The sequence below is a fragment of the Elgaria multicarinata genome, chromosome 11, assembly GCF_023053635.1.
Source record: "Elgaria multicarinata webbii isolate HBS135686 ecotype San Diego chromosome 11, rElgMul1.1.pri, whole genome shotgun sequence".
In the NCBI taxonomy this organism is placed as follows: Eukaryota; Metazoa; Chordata; class Lepidosauria; order Squamata; family Anguidae; genus Elgaria; species Elgaria multicarinata.
Genome location: NC_086181.1, coordinates 37,442,050 through 37,459,455, shown reverse-complemented (window position 1 = coordinate 37,459,455; position 17,406 = coordinate 37,442,050). Strand labels below are relative to the sequence as shown.

Genomic DNA, 17,406 nt, shown 5'->3' with positions numbered 1-17,406 from the left:
TCGGGGTAGGGAGAGGAGTGGCATTGGGTTTTTATTTTTACCTTTTTCTTTTCGAACACATGAGTGCTCCAACTATTCTTTCTTTTAAAACAAATGGCTGCCACAACGGGCGTGATGCCCAGGATGTAGCACGGCCACGTGTAGACTGAGGGGGAGGATCTCGCAATCAGAAAATCGCAAGGTCCTCCCCCTCCCTCCTGGAACGCCAGGAGGTCTAGTCATGTTCAAGGTGAGAGCTCTGTGACTTGCAGCTGACTCTACACTCCTTACATTAGCCTGCTGCCTTCTAATTTGGTGTAGAACATTGTCCCGTTGTTAGTGCTGAAGATCGATTCATCTGCCAGTCCAATCAGCTTTTGCACATGGACTGGGAGGGGATGCCATCTTGTCCTTTGTCTCAGGCACCAAAACATCTTGGGCCAGCTCTGTGGAGGAATATCAACTTGTTATTTTGCCTGAGTAGAGCTGAAAGGGCGGAAAATGCCATCTTCTTGAGTTGGCAATATAAGATGGGGGGAAATGTTTGTCACTTCGTGACAACTGGGCTTTCCTTCCGTACTTTGAAATATCCTAGTTTTGACAAATCAGCTGGATTTAAAACATGTGCCCAATTGCATGCTATGCATAGAAAGAAAGTCCATGCAGACTTTTTCTTTTCTTTTATCACATCATGCGCTCAACCACTAAGCAAATCATGCGCTCAACCAAGTCTCTGGGCATCACAGGTCTCTTGCTGTTCCACTGAGGACCACCAGAAGAAACATCTGTTGAAATGTGTGATAAATTCAATTCTTCTGCAAAGTTGCAATGGACCTGTAATTCTTTAGAGGTGATTATCTCCCCTGTAATTAACACACTGGCAATGATTACTTGAACTTGTTCTCCAAATCTCGGGGGAGTTCCACTTGCCACTAGCAAAACAGTGAACCAATACAGAATGGAGCTATTAATAAATTGTGTGCCATTCAGAGCAAGGGAGAGAGACAGAGAGGGCTCCATCAGTCTGATTGCTGATCCAGCACACTATACAATACTAACTCTGAATAAGTTGATTGAGTGGGGCTACTCAAGGACACACGAATGACAATGAAGGACTGCTAAATTGGGGTCTGGAGGGAAAATGCTTGTACATGATGCTGGTATTCATACTCTTGATATTAGTGTTACTTCCTCAGATGGTGTGTGATGTTCCAGTTGCTAACTGCATCATCAGTAACCCTCTTCCAATAAACCACAAGTATTATCAATCAGGAGACATCATCATTGCTGGCATTATTTCTCAGATCTACAAACTTTACAACCGTGTCAGCTTCACATTTCATCCCTCTGAAGAACCTCCTGAGGACCTAATGTAAGGTTGCTTTTTTACCATATCATTTCCCAGAGGGTAGGCATGTGAGTTTGTTGCAGCCCAAACAATGAAGAGTCTTATGGCACTTAAAAACCACCTGACCTATCATGGCAAAAGCATTTGTGGATCACAGTTAGCAACTGAGCAACTAGATTGTAGAGCACGGGTTGGTGAAACTTGGGATCTTGGGCACATTTGGAAGTTTGCGGAAAGCTGGCTGCCATGAGTGTGTAGGCAAAGGGCAACCCAACAACCCAATTTAGGAATACTATATTATGGCAAAGTAGGAGCACTTGGCTTGTTTTGTTTTTTTAGAGGGGTGTGTGTGGAAGCTTTCACTCTCACATTTACTCATGGCTTGGGGAGGAACTCTACTGATTATTCCACTCGTCTTCACCCCTCCTCACACCACTCTCTCCTCAAAGAAAACAGTCCGGTGAGCTCAACAAGGAAAATTGTTGTCACCATTCACCCAGAGGAGATGCAGCTGTTGAACCAACAGTAACAGTTAGCTCAGTTCGATGGGAAAAGAAAGATCAGCAGGAAATATCCAAAATGCTGCTTCCCCCACTCACCCCCTGCCAAACCAGTAGTACCACAAAGTCCAATTGCTTTTGAGCCATCCAAGAGTTAGCACTGTGGTTGTGCCACTTCGTTGTTCTACTCTTCACTTTTCCTCCTAGATTCCACCCACCCCGAGTGAGCTTCCCTGCTGCTGTCACCACAGCATGGCCATGGCCAGGAGCGTGCAGCGTAGGCAACGGAGCAGGCAAAACAGAGAGACGGAGCAGCAGGCGAGGTGGAGGAGGAGGCCAAGAGAGGATGGAGAAGTGGCCAGAAATGTTCAGTTAGCAGAACTGGGGACAGAGCTGGCAAAGAAGAAAAAGATGGAGGGAAAATTGACCAGGAGAAGCACAAACCACAGCAAGTAGCTGCGTTGGTGGACAGAAGGAAGGAGAAACTGTGGAGGCCAAAGCAAGTGGAGTGGGGTGCAATGGGGCAGGCAGGCACATTAGAGGGTCTTGTCAGGTGCAAGCATGACCATTGGCACCAAGTTGCCAATCCCTGCTCTATACTCTCCATTTTAACCAAATCATGTATTTGTTTGAATAATATTCCCATGCACTGTGATCTATTTGGCTTTCATTTCAGTGCGGTGGGAAGGAGGGACTGTAACTCCTTTTCTTCCATTTAAGAAAGGCAGGCTAGCCCTCCCTGAGCCTTAGTAATCTCAATAGTCCCAGGTCTGTAGAATGACAATACTGTTGTGTATCGAAGGATGGGAATGGCACCTGCATTTTCTCTATATTTTGCTTTAGGTTGTTTTCAATAACTACCAGGGGTTATATTGAAGTGAGTGCTATGTGAGATGCCATGAATTACCAGACACTTTATATAGAATAATATCTGATCTACTTTAAACTATGATTTTATTATTCATAGTGCAATACATGTGTACTCAGAGGTCCTATTGGGTTCATGTACCCACTGAGATAGTATGCCAGTTACATTAGCTTTGTCATTCACAATAAGAACCTAAGAACATAAGAAGTGTCATGTTGAATCAGACTGAGGGTCTATCTAGTCCAGCTAGATCAGTCTGTCTAGTCTATCTAGTCTATCAGTCTATCTAGTCTATCTGTTCACACATTTCCCAGCAACTGGTGCACACAGGTTTACTGCCTTGGTTACTGGAGGTAGCACATAACCATCAGGGCTAGTAGCCATTGATAGCCTTCACCTCCAGGAATTTATGCAACCCCCTTTTAAAGCCACCGAAATTGGTGGCCGTCGCTACATCTTGTGGTAGTGAGTTCCATCATTTAACTATGCACTGTGTGAAGAAGTACTTCCTTTTATTTGTCCTGGATCTCCCACCAATCAACATCATTGGATGACCCCGGGTTCTAGTATTATGGGACAGGGAGAAAAATGTCTCCCTATTCACATTTTCCACACCAGGCGTAACTTTGTAAATCTCTATCATGTCTCCCTTAGCACATATCTATCAAGTCTCCACAACCTATCTATTTATTTAATTATCCATTTCATTTTGATAATGCCCAATAGCCAAAGCTCTCTGGAAGGTTCAATAAGATAAAGATCCAAATTACATTAAAATAATAATACAAAAACTTTAACAAACAAAAGTATTTGGTCAGAGCTATATTACAGTTTAGGCATTCGTTTTGAACTTCTTTTTTGGCACTGCACATTCTATTGGGCGAGAATGATTTTTGCAATCTCTTTCTGTTGAAATGCAGCAGGAGTTTACAGAAGGATCATTCAATGTTTTAAATTGCTGAATCGCCTTGAACTTTTAACTAATCTGTTATCCAAGTAAATTTAGTAGCACAGTAGTAAAGCAGGAGACTGGAGATTCACCAGCCTCCATCAGACCACAAGTCTTGCACTGTTTTGAAGTTCAATCTTGGTTGTTTTAGTAGCCCATATATAAGAGATGAGAGAGATTTAGCTGGTATGAGAAAAGCAAAGTTGCCCATTTCTAGTGGTACATGCAGACCCACTACACATACACTGCCGTGTTTCTTGGGAAACCCTTGCTTTCGATGGGGGACAAACAATGAGGCCTGCTTAGTAATCCACAAAGCTTTTATTAAACAATAAACATCTCTTCCCACCTGAAGAGAGTCTAGCCTCTTGGAAACGTCCCCCTACGCAAAACTATGCAAACTAAGCAAGACAATTGCCCTATCAAGGAGAACAGGAAGACTTTTCCCAAAGCGCGTTACTTCAGAGAGGCCGTTTCTGGCGCAACGCAGGCCTGCACGACTTCCTCATGCCCTCCTTTCGCTTTGTGCATTTTAGCCTGCGCCGGACCCTAGGATCAGTTAGCCTGTCAGTGGCCTCTCCTTCAGAGGAATGTTGGCTTCCCACTGCCTCTGTATGATTTGCCCTTGACGAGATAAAGTCTGGAGAGAGATCAGGACCAGCTGGAGGAGAAAGTGTGAGAGCTCTGTCTCTCACTGGTACAGGCTGGCCTATGTCTGGGGCCAATGCCTCTACCTCAGAGTCTGATTCTGATTGAGTACCTGAAAGACCTTCTTCCAAAATGGGGGAGGGGGAGTAGGGCTAGACATGACACACACACACACACACACACACACACACTCTTTCACACACACATACACTCCATGTGTGAAGAGCCAGACCAATTCCACACTCTAAGATTCTGCTCACAAGGTAGCACATACGTCTTTTGTTCTAGATATCACTCTGTTTTGAATTACTCATCTGCCACATGCAAGTGTTCTAAACCATATTGAAGTCTACCATCAGTGAACGCGAGACCCTCTATATTTATTATTTTTATTATTTTCTTGTACAAATGTATAGACCACTGAAGCTAAAAGTGGTGTCCAACCTTAAAATAATCATAATCACAATGGAAAGTTAAAATAAATGCTATCAGCATTTTGAGAACATAATGGCACAATGAAGACAATAAATCCTACCCAATATTAATAAGACTCTAAATATTTTCACCTGGACTTTGAACATCATGCGTGTGTATGTTTGTGTGTGTGTGTGTGTGTGTGTGTGTGTACATGGCTTCCAAAAAACTGACATTGTTGAGGTGACATTCAGAGTTGTCAAAAGTTCAGGTCAATCAGCCAGTGTTTCATCACTGTTAGTGCTGGGGAGTTGCAAGATTTTTTTCTATCAAGACATGCATAGGATAGTGCCCTTAATGTATTAACAACAATAGTGACAACAACAATAACCACCCAGAGAGCTTCGGCTATTGGGCAGTATAGAAATGAAATAAATAAATAAATAAATAAATAAATAATAACAGTGACGACGACAACAGAGACAACAGCACAGACACAATAGTGGTTATACAAAGTGATAAATGAATGCCAATAGCAATAAGACACTAAACATCATAAAGAGGATTTCAAACATTGTACATGTGTGAATGTATGCATCGCTTCCAAATATGTTGGTGTTAGAGACATGGAAAGTCCAGATCAATACACCAACATCTCATCACACTGCCCTGAACTGGAACCATACCATCTATTTTTATACAGAAAAAGGAAGGAAAGGAACCTCTCATGTGAGCACTGAGTCATTACTGACTCTTGGAGGGACGCTAGCTTTCGCTGACATTTTTTTGGCAGGCCTTATAGCGGGGTGGTTTGCCGTTGCCTTCCCCGGCCTTTATTACCTTTCCCCCAGCTAACTGGGTACTCATTTTACCGACCTAGGGAGGATGGAAGGCTGAGTCGACCTGAGCTGGCTGCCTGAAACCAGCTTCCGCTGGGATCGAACTCAGGCCGTGGGGAGAGTTTCAGCTGCAGAAACTGCTGCTTTACTGCTCTGTGCCACATTTGTTAAATAGCTATTGAATGGAAATGTAGCATGCTCTGTATTCTGAAGTAGAGGCACTCTGATGCAGCATGTCCATCACATTGCAGATTTATTACCCAGATATACCAGCACACCCTGGCCTTTGTGTTTGCTGTAAAGGAGATCAATGAAAATTACCAGCTTTTACCCAATGTCACACTGGGCTTCCATATTTATGATAGCCATTTTGTTGCAAGTTGGACCTACCTCGCCTCAATGGAACTTCTCTCCACCTGGGGCAGATTCATCCCTAACTACAAGTGTGATGTCCAAAATAATGTAGGGGCTGTCATCAGTGGACCTGACTCAAATGTGTATCTCTTCACAGCAAATATTCTGTGCATCTACAAAATACCACAGGTAAGATGCACACCATGGCTTCAAGTTATCTATGTGTTTGTTGTTTTTATTAATTAGTTGTTTCATTTATTTATTATTTTGTTTCATTTGCATTTTGGATGATGTCACCCCTTGCATGCTGCTTAAAGAACAAATCCTGGACCCTTTAAAAAAAAAAGATGGTTTTCCTACCATTGAGGTAGATATCCTGAGATTAGTAACTTCTTCCATTTGTTCCAGTAGGCAGGAAAGAGATAAAATAGATAAGGCAATCAGTAAAATTAGGATTTTGTGAACCCTAAGGAGGTTCGCTTGGCACCTACATTATATGCTTTTAGACGCCAGGTGAAGACCTTTTTATTCTCCCAGCATTTTAACAGTCTATAAATAAATTTTAACTTTGTGTTTTAAATTTGTAATTTTGCATTGCTGCTGTTTTTATCTGGTTGAGCTTTTATATTGTATTTTATATTAAGGTTTTATACTGTTGTTTTATACTTTGAATGTTTTTAATTTTTGTGAATCGCCCAGAGAGCTCCAGCTATTGGGCAGTATAGAAATAAATAAATAAATAAATAAATAAATAAAGTTACATGGAAATCAGGGTGAGTGGGTGGGTTGTTATAACCTTAATACAATCAAAGGGGTTTCAACAATCTTCCTGAAAATTGCATATGCCAGAACAAAATGTCTGTTATATATCATGTGAAAATTTCAGGACAATTGGTTAAAGATTGGGGGCGGGGAGGGCAGTTAACAGAAAAGAGGGGAAAGTGTTCATGAAAACGTGTGTTGGCAACCTCTTTTGAAACCGGCAAAACTTTTAACACCCCTAGTGGATGGAAGAGCAAACTGCAGCCATCCTCAAATTAAAGTTGTCTATTATTAAACCAGCCAAAGTTATATTTGTCCAGCTGAAAGCAATAGCAGCATGTCAGCTTTATCTTCCCCTGTGAGTGTAAGTCAGATAGTAGAAAGTTAAATTGTATGGAAGGTTTTAAACTGGAACACTTCAGGCTATTTATTTTCATTTTGATTCAATATAGTATGTCAATTTCTTGACAAGGATGCATAGGAAACAGGCATTCTGACATTCTAAATTGCAAATTGCACAGAATAACTGTATTTAAAATCATAATTTTCGGTCAGTTCCAATGTATGAATTTGGTTGATTTCGCCATTTCAGAAATTGGCACTCCAAGGCTCTGAATAGAAAGAACAGCAAACAATCAACAAACTCTGTTAGAAACTGTCTCTGAAGATCTGGCCTGACACGGCTATTTCCCAAAAGAGTTGGGAGCTGATTTGGATCACTTGAAATTTGCCATTTTGGGCAATTTATGGAATGTGGACTATGGCCTGGAATGGGTATTAGAACATGGTTTTGGAGGTTATTATATGAGTCTTAGCTAGTACTTTGTGTCTGGTGAGTTTGGTTGACTTACCTCATTTGGAAGCTGCTGTTTCTGCCCATTTTGCACAATGTGTACTATGGCCCGGAATGGGTATCGGAACATGGTTTCAGTGCAAGATTTGGAGCTTGTTATATCTGTCCCACCTAGTAATACGTGTCTGGTGAGTTTGGTTGACTTACCTCACTTGGAAGCTGCCGTTCCGGCCCATTTTGCCCAATACAGACTTTGGCCCGGAACGGGTATCGGAACACAATTTCTTTGGACGTTTTGTGGCTTATTGCATCCCTGCCATGGAGTTATGTGTGACTACTAACAATTGTAGTAGAATTTCTAAGATGGGAATTGTAGTAGACATTTTGGGAAGCTGCATGAAGGGAAAGAAGAGGGCCTCTTGCTTCAGGTTAGAAGAATGTTACTAGGGCTGTGATCAGTCATGATGTTGTGACACACATCGTGCTTGTTTACAATTTACCCTCCAAGCACCCACACTTTTCTTGGATCTTTCAGTCGTAAAAAGTCATAATTTCCCCCCCATAGTTCTGGGGCTTTGAGAATGGATTTTTCTTCAAGGGTAAAAGCCTTCTGAATCTTGAAGTAGGTTGCTCCTTTATTAGACAGTGAACATATTTGGAATTATGAATGAAGAACATCATTCAACCCTTTCTTCATCTATGAATTTTCATTGAAGAAGTTATCAAACACAGACTTAGAATTAGTTCTCATTTTGTAGCTTATGTCCATTATTTTCCTTATAGCTCGGATATGGCTTTGCTCCAGTAATGAATGACCAAAGCCAAGATGTTTTCTTCCAAGTGATGTTCCCTAAAGGAGCTCATCAATACAAAGGGATTCTTCAGTTGCTGCTGCTTTTCAGGTGGACCTGGATTGGGATAATTTTTTCACACTACAGTGGAGAGAAATTTGTACAGAATGTGCTACCTGAGTTTTCTCAGAGAGGTATCTGTTTTGACTTTATAGAACCATTGCAGATGGTGTACTTTACCAGTGATATTACTGAAATGGTAGCAATGTGGATGAAAATATACCAGGTTATTATGAGTAGTACTGCCAATGTTGTGATCGTACATGATGAAATTCACACAATGATATTTCTGATAACGGTTCCGGCAGTTTCAGAATCCTTTGACATACCAGGGAAGACAAAAGGTAAAGTCTGGATAATGATGGCCCAGATGGAGTTCACATCAGTTCCCTTTCAAAGATATTGGGACATAGACATCACCCATGGTGCTCTATCCTTTGCAACTCACTCAAAGGATGTGATAGGATTCCAGAATTTTCTTCACAACAGAAAACCTACCTCAGATGAAGAAGATGGTTTTATCCAGGACTTCTGGCAACAGGCATTTAACTGTGCGTTCCCAGACACTGAGGTAGAAAAGCAGAATGAGAAAATCTGCACTGGGGAAGAGAAACTGGAGAGTCTTCCTGGGTCTGTTTTTGAAATGAGCATGACCAGCCATAGTTACAGTGTCTACAATGCTGTCCATGCTGTGGCACATGCTTTGCAATCCATGCATTCATCAGCATCCAAATGCAGAGCTAGGGTAGATGGAGTAAGATGGAGTAATCAACAGCCGTGGCAGGTAATGTTCTGAGCATACAAACACAAAACCTTCCTATCTCTCCTCTCTCATCTTACACTATTGCCCCGCTCGTGCTCTTCGCTCCTCTGATGCCATGTTTCTCGCCTGCCCAAGGGCCTCTACTTCCCTTACTCGGCTTCGTCCATTCTCTTCTGCTGCCCCTTACGCCTGGAACGCTCTTCCAGAACATCTGAGATCCACAAGTTCAACCGCAGCTTTTAAAGCTCAACTAAAAACTTTTCTTTTTCCTAAAGCTTTTAAAACTTGATGTTGTGCAGACTTCTACTGTTACTTTCTACTGTTAGTTTTACCCTACCCTGTACCTGCTTACCCTACCCTGTACCTGTTTGCATTCTCTTCCCCTCCTTATTGTTTTACTATGATTTTATTAGAATGTAAGCCTATGCGGCAGGGCCTTGCTATTTACTGTTTTACTCTGTACAGCACCATGTACATTGATGGTGCTATATAAATAAATAATAATAATAATAATAAGACAGCTCATTCAGGCCCAATGTCGGTACCCAACATGGACTGACACAAGAATCCTCTTAGTTTTTACTTATTTTTAATTCATTTTTTTAATTTTGTTTTCTTCCTTTCGTTTTTTCTTCTTTTTCTTTTTGCTTTGTTTGTTTCTTTGTTTTTATTTAGATTCTAGGGTCCAGAATTGATAAGAGAAGTGCTTTGAAGAGCAGTTACTGTCATCTTAACTTTCCCAAAATGCCTGGTGACCATATGAAAAGGAGGACAGGGCTCCTGTAACTTTAACAGTTGGATAGAGCAGGGAATTTCATCAGGTATCATTTGTATATATGGAGAACCTGGTGAAATTCCCTCTTCATTATAGCAGTTAAAGCTGCAGGAGCTATACTAGAGTGACCAGATTTAAAAGAGGGTAGGGCACCTGCAGCTTTAACTGCTGTGATGAAGAGGGAAAATACCCAGATTCCCCATATATACAAATGACACCTGCTGAAATTTCCTTTTCAATACAACTGTTAAAGATACAGGAGCCCTGTCCTCCTTTTCATATGGTCACCTACTCTGGACAACAATGGAGGGCTGAGAGGCATTCTGGGGGAAATTAAGATAACAGTAGTGGAGTAGAGATTCAGACACTTCACCCCATGCTTTTCTCATAAGTATTGGTGATACTCCCCACCCCTCAGCCCCCAGCTTAGTAAGTTTGCTGAGGTGGGGGAAAGAATCTCCAGGGTATGGATAAAGGGTGGTTCCAACAGGTATATTGGCCAGGCTCCCCTCAAGCCTGAGCAGACCTGCAGTTTAGGATACTGCAATGGGGGGACGTGCAATTTCAAGAAATTGTGTACTTCCCCTGCTGTGTTAATGGCAGCTGTCATGAACACAGAAATCCAGGGTTCGCAGTAGAGGCTTGCGTAGCTGAGCTCACAGGGGTGGGCAGCAGCAGCAGCAGCAAAGTGAGTGTCTGTGGGGTGAACTAGGGTGACCATATGAAAAGGAGGACAGGGCTCCTGTATCTTTAACAGTTGTATTGAAAAGGCAATTTCAGCAGGTGTCTTTTGTATATATGAAGAACCTGGTGAAATTTCCTTTTCATCACAACAGTTAAAGCTGCAGGTGCCCTGCCCTCTTTTAAAGCTGGTTATTCTAGTATAGCTCCTGCAGCTTTAACTATTGTGATGAAGAGGGAATTTCACCAGGTTTTCCATATATACAAGTGACACCTGCTGAAATTCCCTTTTCAATACAACTGTTAAAGATACAGGAGCCCTGTCCTCCTTTTCACATGGTCACCCTAGGTGAGCACTCACCCATTTCACCCATTCCTGCACCAAAGGCCTTTAATATAGCCTTTTAGCCCCCCTTCGGCATTGGGGGGCGGGGAGAGAAATGCATGATTTCTGGAGGCTCCAGATATTGTGCATTTCTCCCTTCCATATGGTGGTTGCCATTAACACTGTGCGTTGGGAAATTCACAATTTCCAGGGCCTCCAGAAATCACCTACTCCCCTGCCACTGCATTATTTATTTACTTATTTAATTACATTTATATACAGCCCCCTCGCCAAAGCTCTCTGGGCGGTTTACAAAAGTTAAAAACAATGAACATTAAAACAGATATACAGAATTTAAAACCACTAAAAGTATAAAAACGACAATATCCATTTAAAATAACTATTCTCGGGTCAGTTATAAAATCAGCATATGCTACCAAATGCTGTTAGATGCCCGGGAAAAGAGAAAAGTCTTGACCAGGCGCCGAAAAGATAACAATGTTGGCTCTGGGCGCGCCTCATCAGGGAGATCATCCCTTAATTGGGGGGCCACCACTGAAAAGGCCCTCTCCCTTGTTGTTGTCCTCTGAGCTTCCCTCTGAGTAGGCACTCAGAGGAGGACCGTAGATGCTGAGTGCAGTATACAGGTAAGTTCATGTCGGAGGGAGGCAGGAAGAAGGGGAGAAGCGTGAAGCCACACTACAGGTTATATAAATCCTAAGGATGGTTGTGCCCAGAATGACCATGTGTTAACAAGCTAACTACACAACTGTCCCCCTTCAAGTAACACATTTATTTGGCCACATTTGTATACCACTCCATACCTGAAAGAGATTCTGGAGCATGACAGGCCTTACCTCTCCAAGAATCCTGTCCACATCTCAGGTTATACAGATTGAAAGTATCCATTGCAAAAGGACAAGCAAGACACAGAGTTACATCCACTGGATGACCATAAACTATGGCATCCAAGTCGGCGTGGATACAATCAATTGTGTGTGTGTGTGTGTGTGTATGTGTATGTTTAAGTTGGTGCATGCCTAGTTATAATGGTGGAATGCAATTCAATTGACGCATCCTTAATATAGTTAGAGCCAAATAATATTACATGATTCTTCTGTTGTTTCAATTTAGCTTCACCACTTTCTCAGAAGTGTTTCATTTAACGATACCACTGGGGAAATGATCTCTTTTGATGAAAATGGGGATTTAGTGGCTGGTTTTGATATTATCAACTGGGTCACTTTCCCTAACAAGTCCTTTCTTAGAGTCAAAGTTGGAAAGATTGACCCCATCGCTCCCAAAGACAAAATTTTCAACATTGACGTGGAGGCCCTGGTATGGCCCAACAACTTTAACCAGGTACAGTAAGTGAACAGCATCTACTGGTTTGTTCACTTTTCAAGAATTAGGTATTTGTTCAGGCACTGAAATTGTTCTACACTTTAGTTGAGGCACATTCCAACTACCAATTTATATCCCAGTCTTTCAGCTGCCAATATCCAGAAGCTGGATTACTGCTGTGATTTGAGGCCCCGAAGGGCTGCCATTTTATACAAATGTACCAAAGAGTCCTACATTGCACTTCCAAGTAAGCATGTGGGAAAGGTAAACTTATGCAGCTTCAATCAATTCTGCTACAGTTATAGGAAGAGCAGTCAAATGACATTGTAAAGTGTTGCGGTGAGACAGATATTAGCAAGAATCTACAGGGACTGGACCTATTTTGCCTTTTTCATATTCACAAATGATTACAGTAGTATCCATGGGCTCCAGACAACATAACATACCAACTGATATCTAGATATGACAAGGTGGACCTAATTGACTGTGGTCTCTCCCACACAAGAGGCCTTCAAGAGGCAGCTGGACAACCATCTGTCAGGGATGCTTTAGGGTGGATCCTTGCATTGAGCAGGAGTTGGATTTGATGGCCTTATAGGTCCCTTCCAACTCTACTATTCTATGATTCTATGACTGAAACCTTAATATAAAAGTGGTAATTAAAGCTTTTCCATTCTGCCAATGCCAAGACATTATTTAACCATAGGACAATGACTGAAATATAGACCTTAGCTAGACCTACCTTTTGCTCCGCGATGGAGGAGGGAAGATCTCACGTTGTGATTAATGCAAGATCCCTCCTCCATTTACACGTGAGGCATGACGTCCTCAGGAAGAGAGGCATTGTGCCCGCCATTTTTTTAAAAAAGAAGACGGAGTGCTGTGCCTGGTGTGCAGCTCCCGGCTCCGTGGAAATCACCCATACGTTCCACGCTCTCGGGCTCAGCTCGAGACAGTGGAAAAAGTGGGCCCAAAGGGGAGGGCTCAATCCCGGGGCAAGGGAGGGATGATCCCTCCCTGATCATGGGATCCCCTGTGCATCATCTGGACGCACAGGGATGATCCCGGGGTTCGCCCTGCGATAAAGCCTGGTCTAGCTTAGGCCATAGACTCCATGAATATATTTTAGAACTGTTAAAACATTCACCATTTTCATTTATACCCAGGTACAGCCTATTTCTCTGTGTAATGACTTCTGCCAATTGGGTTATAGTAAGACTAAGAAGGAAGGGAAACCATTTTGCTGCTATGATTGCCTTCCGTGTCCAGAAGGGAAGATTTCAAACCTGAAGGGTAAAGAGATCTTGTTTGTCAAGTTTAAACATTTGGAGGGAAGAGAATATACTTAATCATGTGTGCATACAGTTATTTGCCACTCATTTCTGTCACGTCAGAAAAATTGTTCAGAATGAAGTGATATCTCAGTTCTTTTGCACAATATCCAATTTTAAAGCAACAAAACTAAACAAAATGATTTCAGCCTAGTTATACAAGCTTGCGAGAGACAATATGATAAATTCTGGTTTCTGAACACGCCTTCAGTGATGGGAAGAAGCTGTTAGTTATACTGTTAGTTTTTCCCCTACCCAGTGCCTGTTTACCCTACCCTGTGCCTGTTTGCATTCTCTTCCCCTCCTTATTGTTTCATTATGATTTTATTAGAATGTAAGCCTATGGGGCAGGGTCTTGCTATTTACTGTTTTACTCTGTACAGCACCATGTACATTGATGGTGCTATATAAATAAATAAATAATAATAATAATAATAATAATAATAATAATAATAATAATAATAAGCTTCGCCTGGTTACAGGGCACCAAAGTCTACATTTTTCTGCAAAATTGCTTTGTATGGATTCCTGAGAATCTAGACATTTGTGAATGGTGCATACTGGTTTTGAGCTGGCTCTCCTCAGGACTTGGTATTATTGATTACTGTATTGTGCTGTTTGCAACACTGGAATGTATTGGAAAATGTCATTTCTTTTTCAGACATGGATTACTGTTACGAGTGTGTAAAAGATCATTATCCAAACAAGGCCCAGGATTTATGCATTCCAAAATATATCAGCTTTCTGAGTCATGAAGAACCTTTGGGGATCAGTTTGACTATTGTTGCTCTTTCCTTTTCTTCTGTCACAGCTTTTGTGCTTTGGATCTTCATTAAGCACAAGGACACTCCCATAGTCAAAGCCAACAACCGAAACCTCACCTTCACTCTCCTTATCTCCCTTCTGCTCTCCTTCCTTTGTGCCTTACTATTCATTGGTCAACCTGAGAGTGTGACTTGTCTCCTTCGACAAACTGCTTTTGGCATCATCTTCTCAGTGGCTGTTTCTTGTGTGTTGGCCAAAACCATCACTGTGGTTCTTGCTTTCATGGCCACCAAGCCAGGGTCTAGAATGAGGAAATGGGTGGGGAAAAGACTGGCTAATTCCATTGTTCTCTCCAGTTCCCTTATGCAAGCTGGTATTTGTATAATTTGGCTAGCAACCTCTCCTCCATTTCCAGATGTTGACATGCATTCAATGCCTGAAGAAATTATACTGGAATGTAATGAAGGTTCATCTCTCATGTTCTATTGTGTCCTGGGCTTTATGGGCTTCCTGGCCATTATTAGCTTTACTGTGGCTTTCCTAGGCAGAAACTTACCTGATAGTTTTAATGAAGCCAAATTTATCACCCTGAGCATGTTGGTCTTTTGCAGTGTTTGGCTGACCTTTGTTCCAACCTATCAGAGCACCAAAGGAAAATACATGGTGGCTGTGGAGATCTTCTCCATCTTGTTCTCCAGTGCTGGATTACTGGGCTGTATTTTCCCTCCCAAATGCTATATCATTCTGATAAGACCTGAGTTGAACAACAGGCAGCTGCTAATGAGAAAAAATAACAATTAATGAATCTAAAACTTTTTAACTCCTGTAATTTTAAAAGAAATGACCTGTGAGTCTGTCCCATTACATGATATGGGATTTAAGTTACGATTTCTGAAACTGTTGTCAATTGTACGTAAACATGATGGATTGTGTCAGTTTTCTGCTTATTTATTTATTTATTTATTGAGTGGAATGTTTATGGAAGGGGTGGTTTGATCAATTGGTGGTAGCTAATGAAAATTGCCTAACAGCCATGCCCTGGCACATAGGTGTGCGAGGGCCGTTGCAGGTGGGGGCGAAGAGACACAGTGTGGGGGCAAGCCATTGGCTCATCCCCAGTGGGGCCACTTGAAGGGGGAGGAGGCAATGCAAGGATATAAAGCACTTTGCTCCTCCCAGCAGCCCTCTTCTGCGCGAGTCTCCCTCCCTCCCTCCCTTGTAGGCAGTGTGGGTTCGCTTGTTGCCTGTTGGGGGACCAAGTAGGAATTTTTTGCTCATATCCTAAGTTGGCAATGAAGTGGTTGTTTGTTTGTTTTTTGTTTTTTGGCCTACTTCACACTGTGAGACAATGGGGGAGTAATAATTAGGTTAATCTGGCGTTACTGGTCACAATTTTGATTTGGCAGTTATTTGCGGGCATCGTGGGCGAGCATAGGAATGGTGAGCATTCTTTGGCACCGTTAGTGGTGAGGGGTAATGCCAGAGGCTCACAGCTGGGAGCCTTGTGGCAACAGCTGGTGAGATAGGGCTTACCTCTGAGGCCAACCTTTCTCACTCACCCGGAGTTTTGTAACACAGGAGGAGCGACACCAGAAGGCCTACCAACCCCATTATGGGGAAGTCAGAGGGGTGGTGGAATACAGGCCACACCTCTCTGGCTATGAATGACTCGCCCAATCCCTTTAAGGCCAGATGGATGGCCAAGATAGGATGCCCGCTTAAGCCTCCACCTCTTGCAGAATTCTAAATAAAAGTGGCCCTTATTTAAATCCATTTTCTGTGTGTTGTCTCTTTATTTACGCACTCCACTCATGCAACAAAGAATTTATGCATCTAAAACTATTCAGCTCTGATCTAGGAAGGAAGGAATATACCCTATTGTATGCTGTGATATTTAAATTTCTGGGATTCATTGCAATGGGAGGAACAGTCATCATGACAGATTCAAACTGTTTTCTGCTTTGGTATTTATTCTATTGCCAGAGTTGAAAGTTTGTGGAAACAGGAGATTTAATCTGAATTCCAGTTAATGCAAATTAATACAGTACATTCCATTGCAATTCTCTTCACACTTCCTAATGATCTCAGAATTAAACAATGGATCCATAGGCTTTTTCAGTTCTGCCTGCTGTATGAATGTATCTCATAATTGTTGTGGTACTCCTTAGACTGCAGAGATATTCCCTTACAGAAGAGGTAGGTTCTTCTCAGTAGGAAGGACTTACAAGATAAGCTCTCATCTCTAAATCAAATGTTTCTGTATTTTTGTTCACAGTTAGTTTTTTATATATAAAAATATGCTGAACAAATGATCTGTTGTTATTCATTTATTATATACATTTCTATACTGCCCAATAGCTGCAGCTCTCCAGGAGGTTCACATAATAAAACCATCAACAATAAACACAAAATAAATCATAGTATGTGAACCGCCCAGAGAGCTTGTGAACCGCCCAGAGAGCTCCGGCTATTGGGCGGTATAGAAATGTAATAAATAAATAATAATAAATAAATCATAGTATAAAACCCAAATATTACAAAAAAAGAAGGAAAAAAATCCTCCCTGGACCCAGAAGATCTTAGCAGCTTTTGCCCAGTTGTTCTTTTCCTAGGCAAGGTCCTAGAGCGGATGGTGACCAGCCAGCTCCGAAAACTCTTGTATGAGACCAATTATCTGGGTACATTTCAGTTGGGGTTCAGGGCTGGTTTTGACATGGTGCCAGTCTTGATCAACCTGTATAATAACCTTGGTTGGGAGAAATACAAGGAGAGTGTGACACTGTTGATTCTCCTTGATCTCTCTGCAGCTTTTGATACCATTAGCCATAGTATCCTTCTGGAATGACTGTCTGAGCTGGGAGTGAGGTGTACTGCATTGCAATATTTCCACTCCTGTTTCGATGGCCGGCTCCATAAGGTGTTGCTTGGGGAATATTGCTCAGACCCATGGAATTTCCGGCATAGAGTTCCTCAGAGCTCAGTTTTGTCCCCCATGATATTTAACATCTACATGCAACCATTGTGTGGGAGTTTTGGAGTATGTTTTCAATATGCTGATGACACAAAACTTTACTTCAGTTTTTCAGTTGAGGCTATGGATATGTTGGATTGGATGTT

At 41.9% G+C, this 17,406-nt stretch overlaps 1 protein-coding gene across 1 annotated transcript; it reads left to right on the top strand.

Annotated features, from left to right (window-relative positions):
* The first annotated feature begins 1,133 nt into the window (after positions 1-1,133).
* Positions 1,134-15,090, top strand: LOC134406766 (vomeronasal type-2 receptor 26-like). Its single transcript, XM_063138326.1, has 6 exons — positions 1,134-1,351; positions 5,911-6,088; positions 8,238-9,089; positions 11,984-12,211; positions 13,360-13,486; positions 14,186-15,090. Exons 1-6 carry the CDS (start codon positions 1,134-1,136, stop codon positions 15,088-15,090), a joined length of 2,508 nt encoding a protein of 835 aa, XP_062994396.1.
* The last annotated feature ends 2,316 nt before the right edge of the window (positions 15,091-17,406 follow it).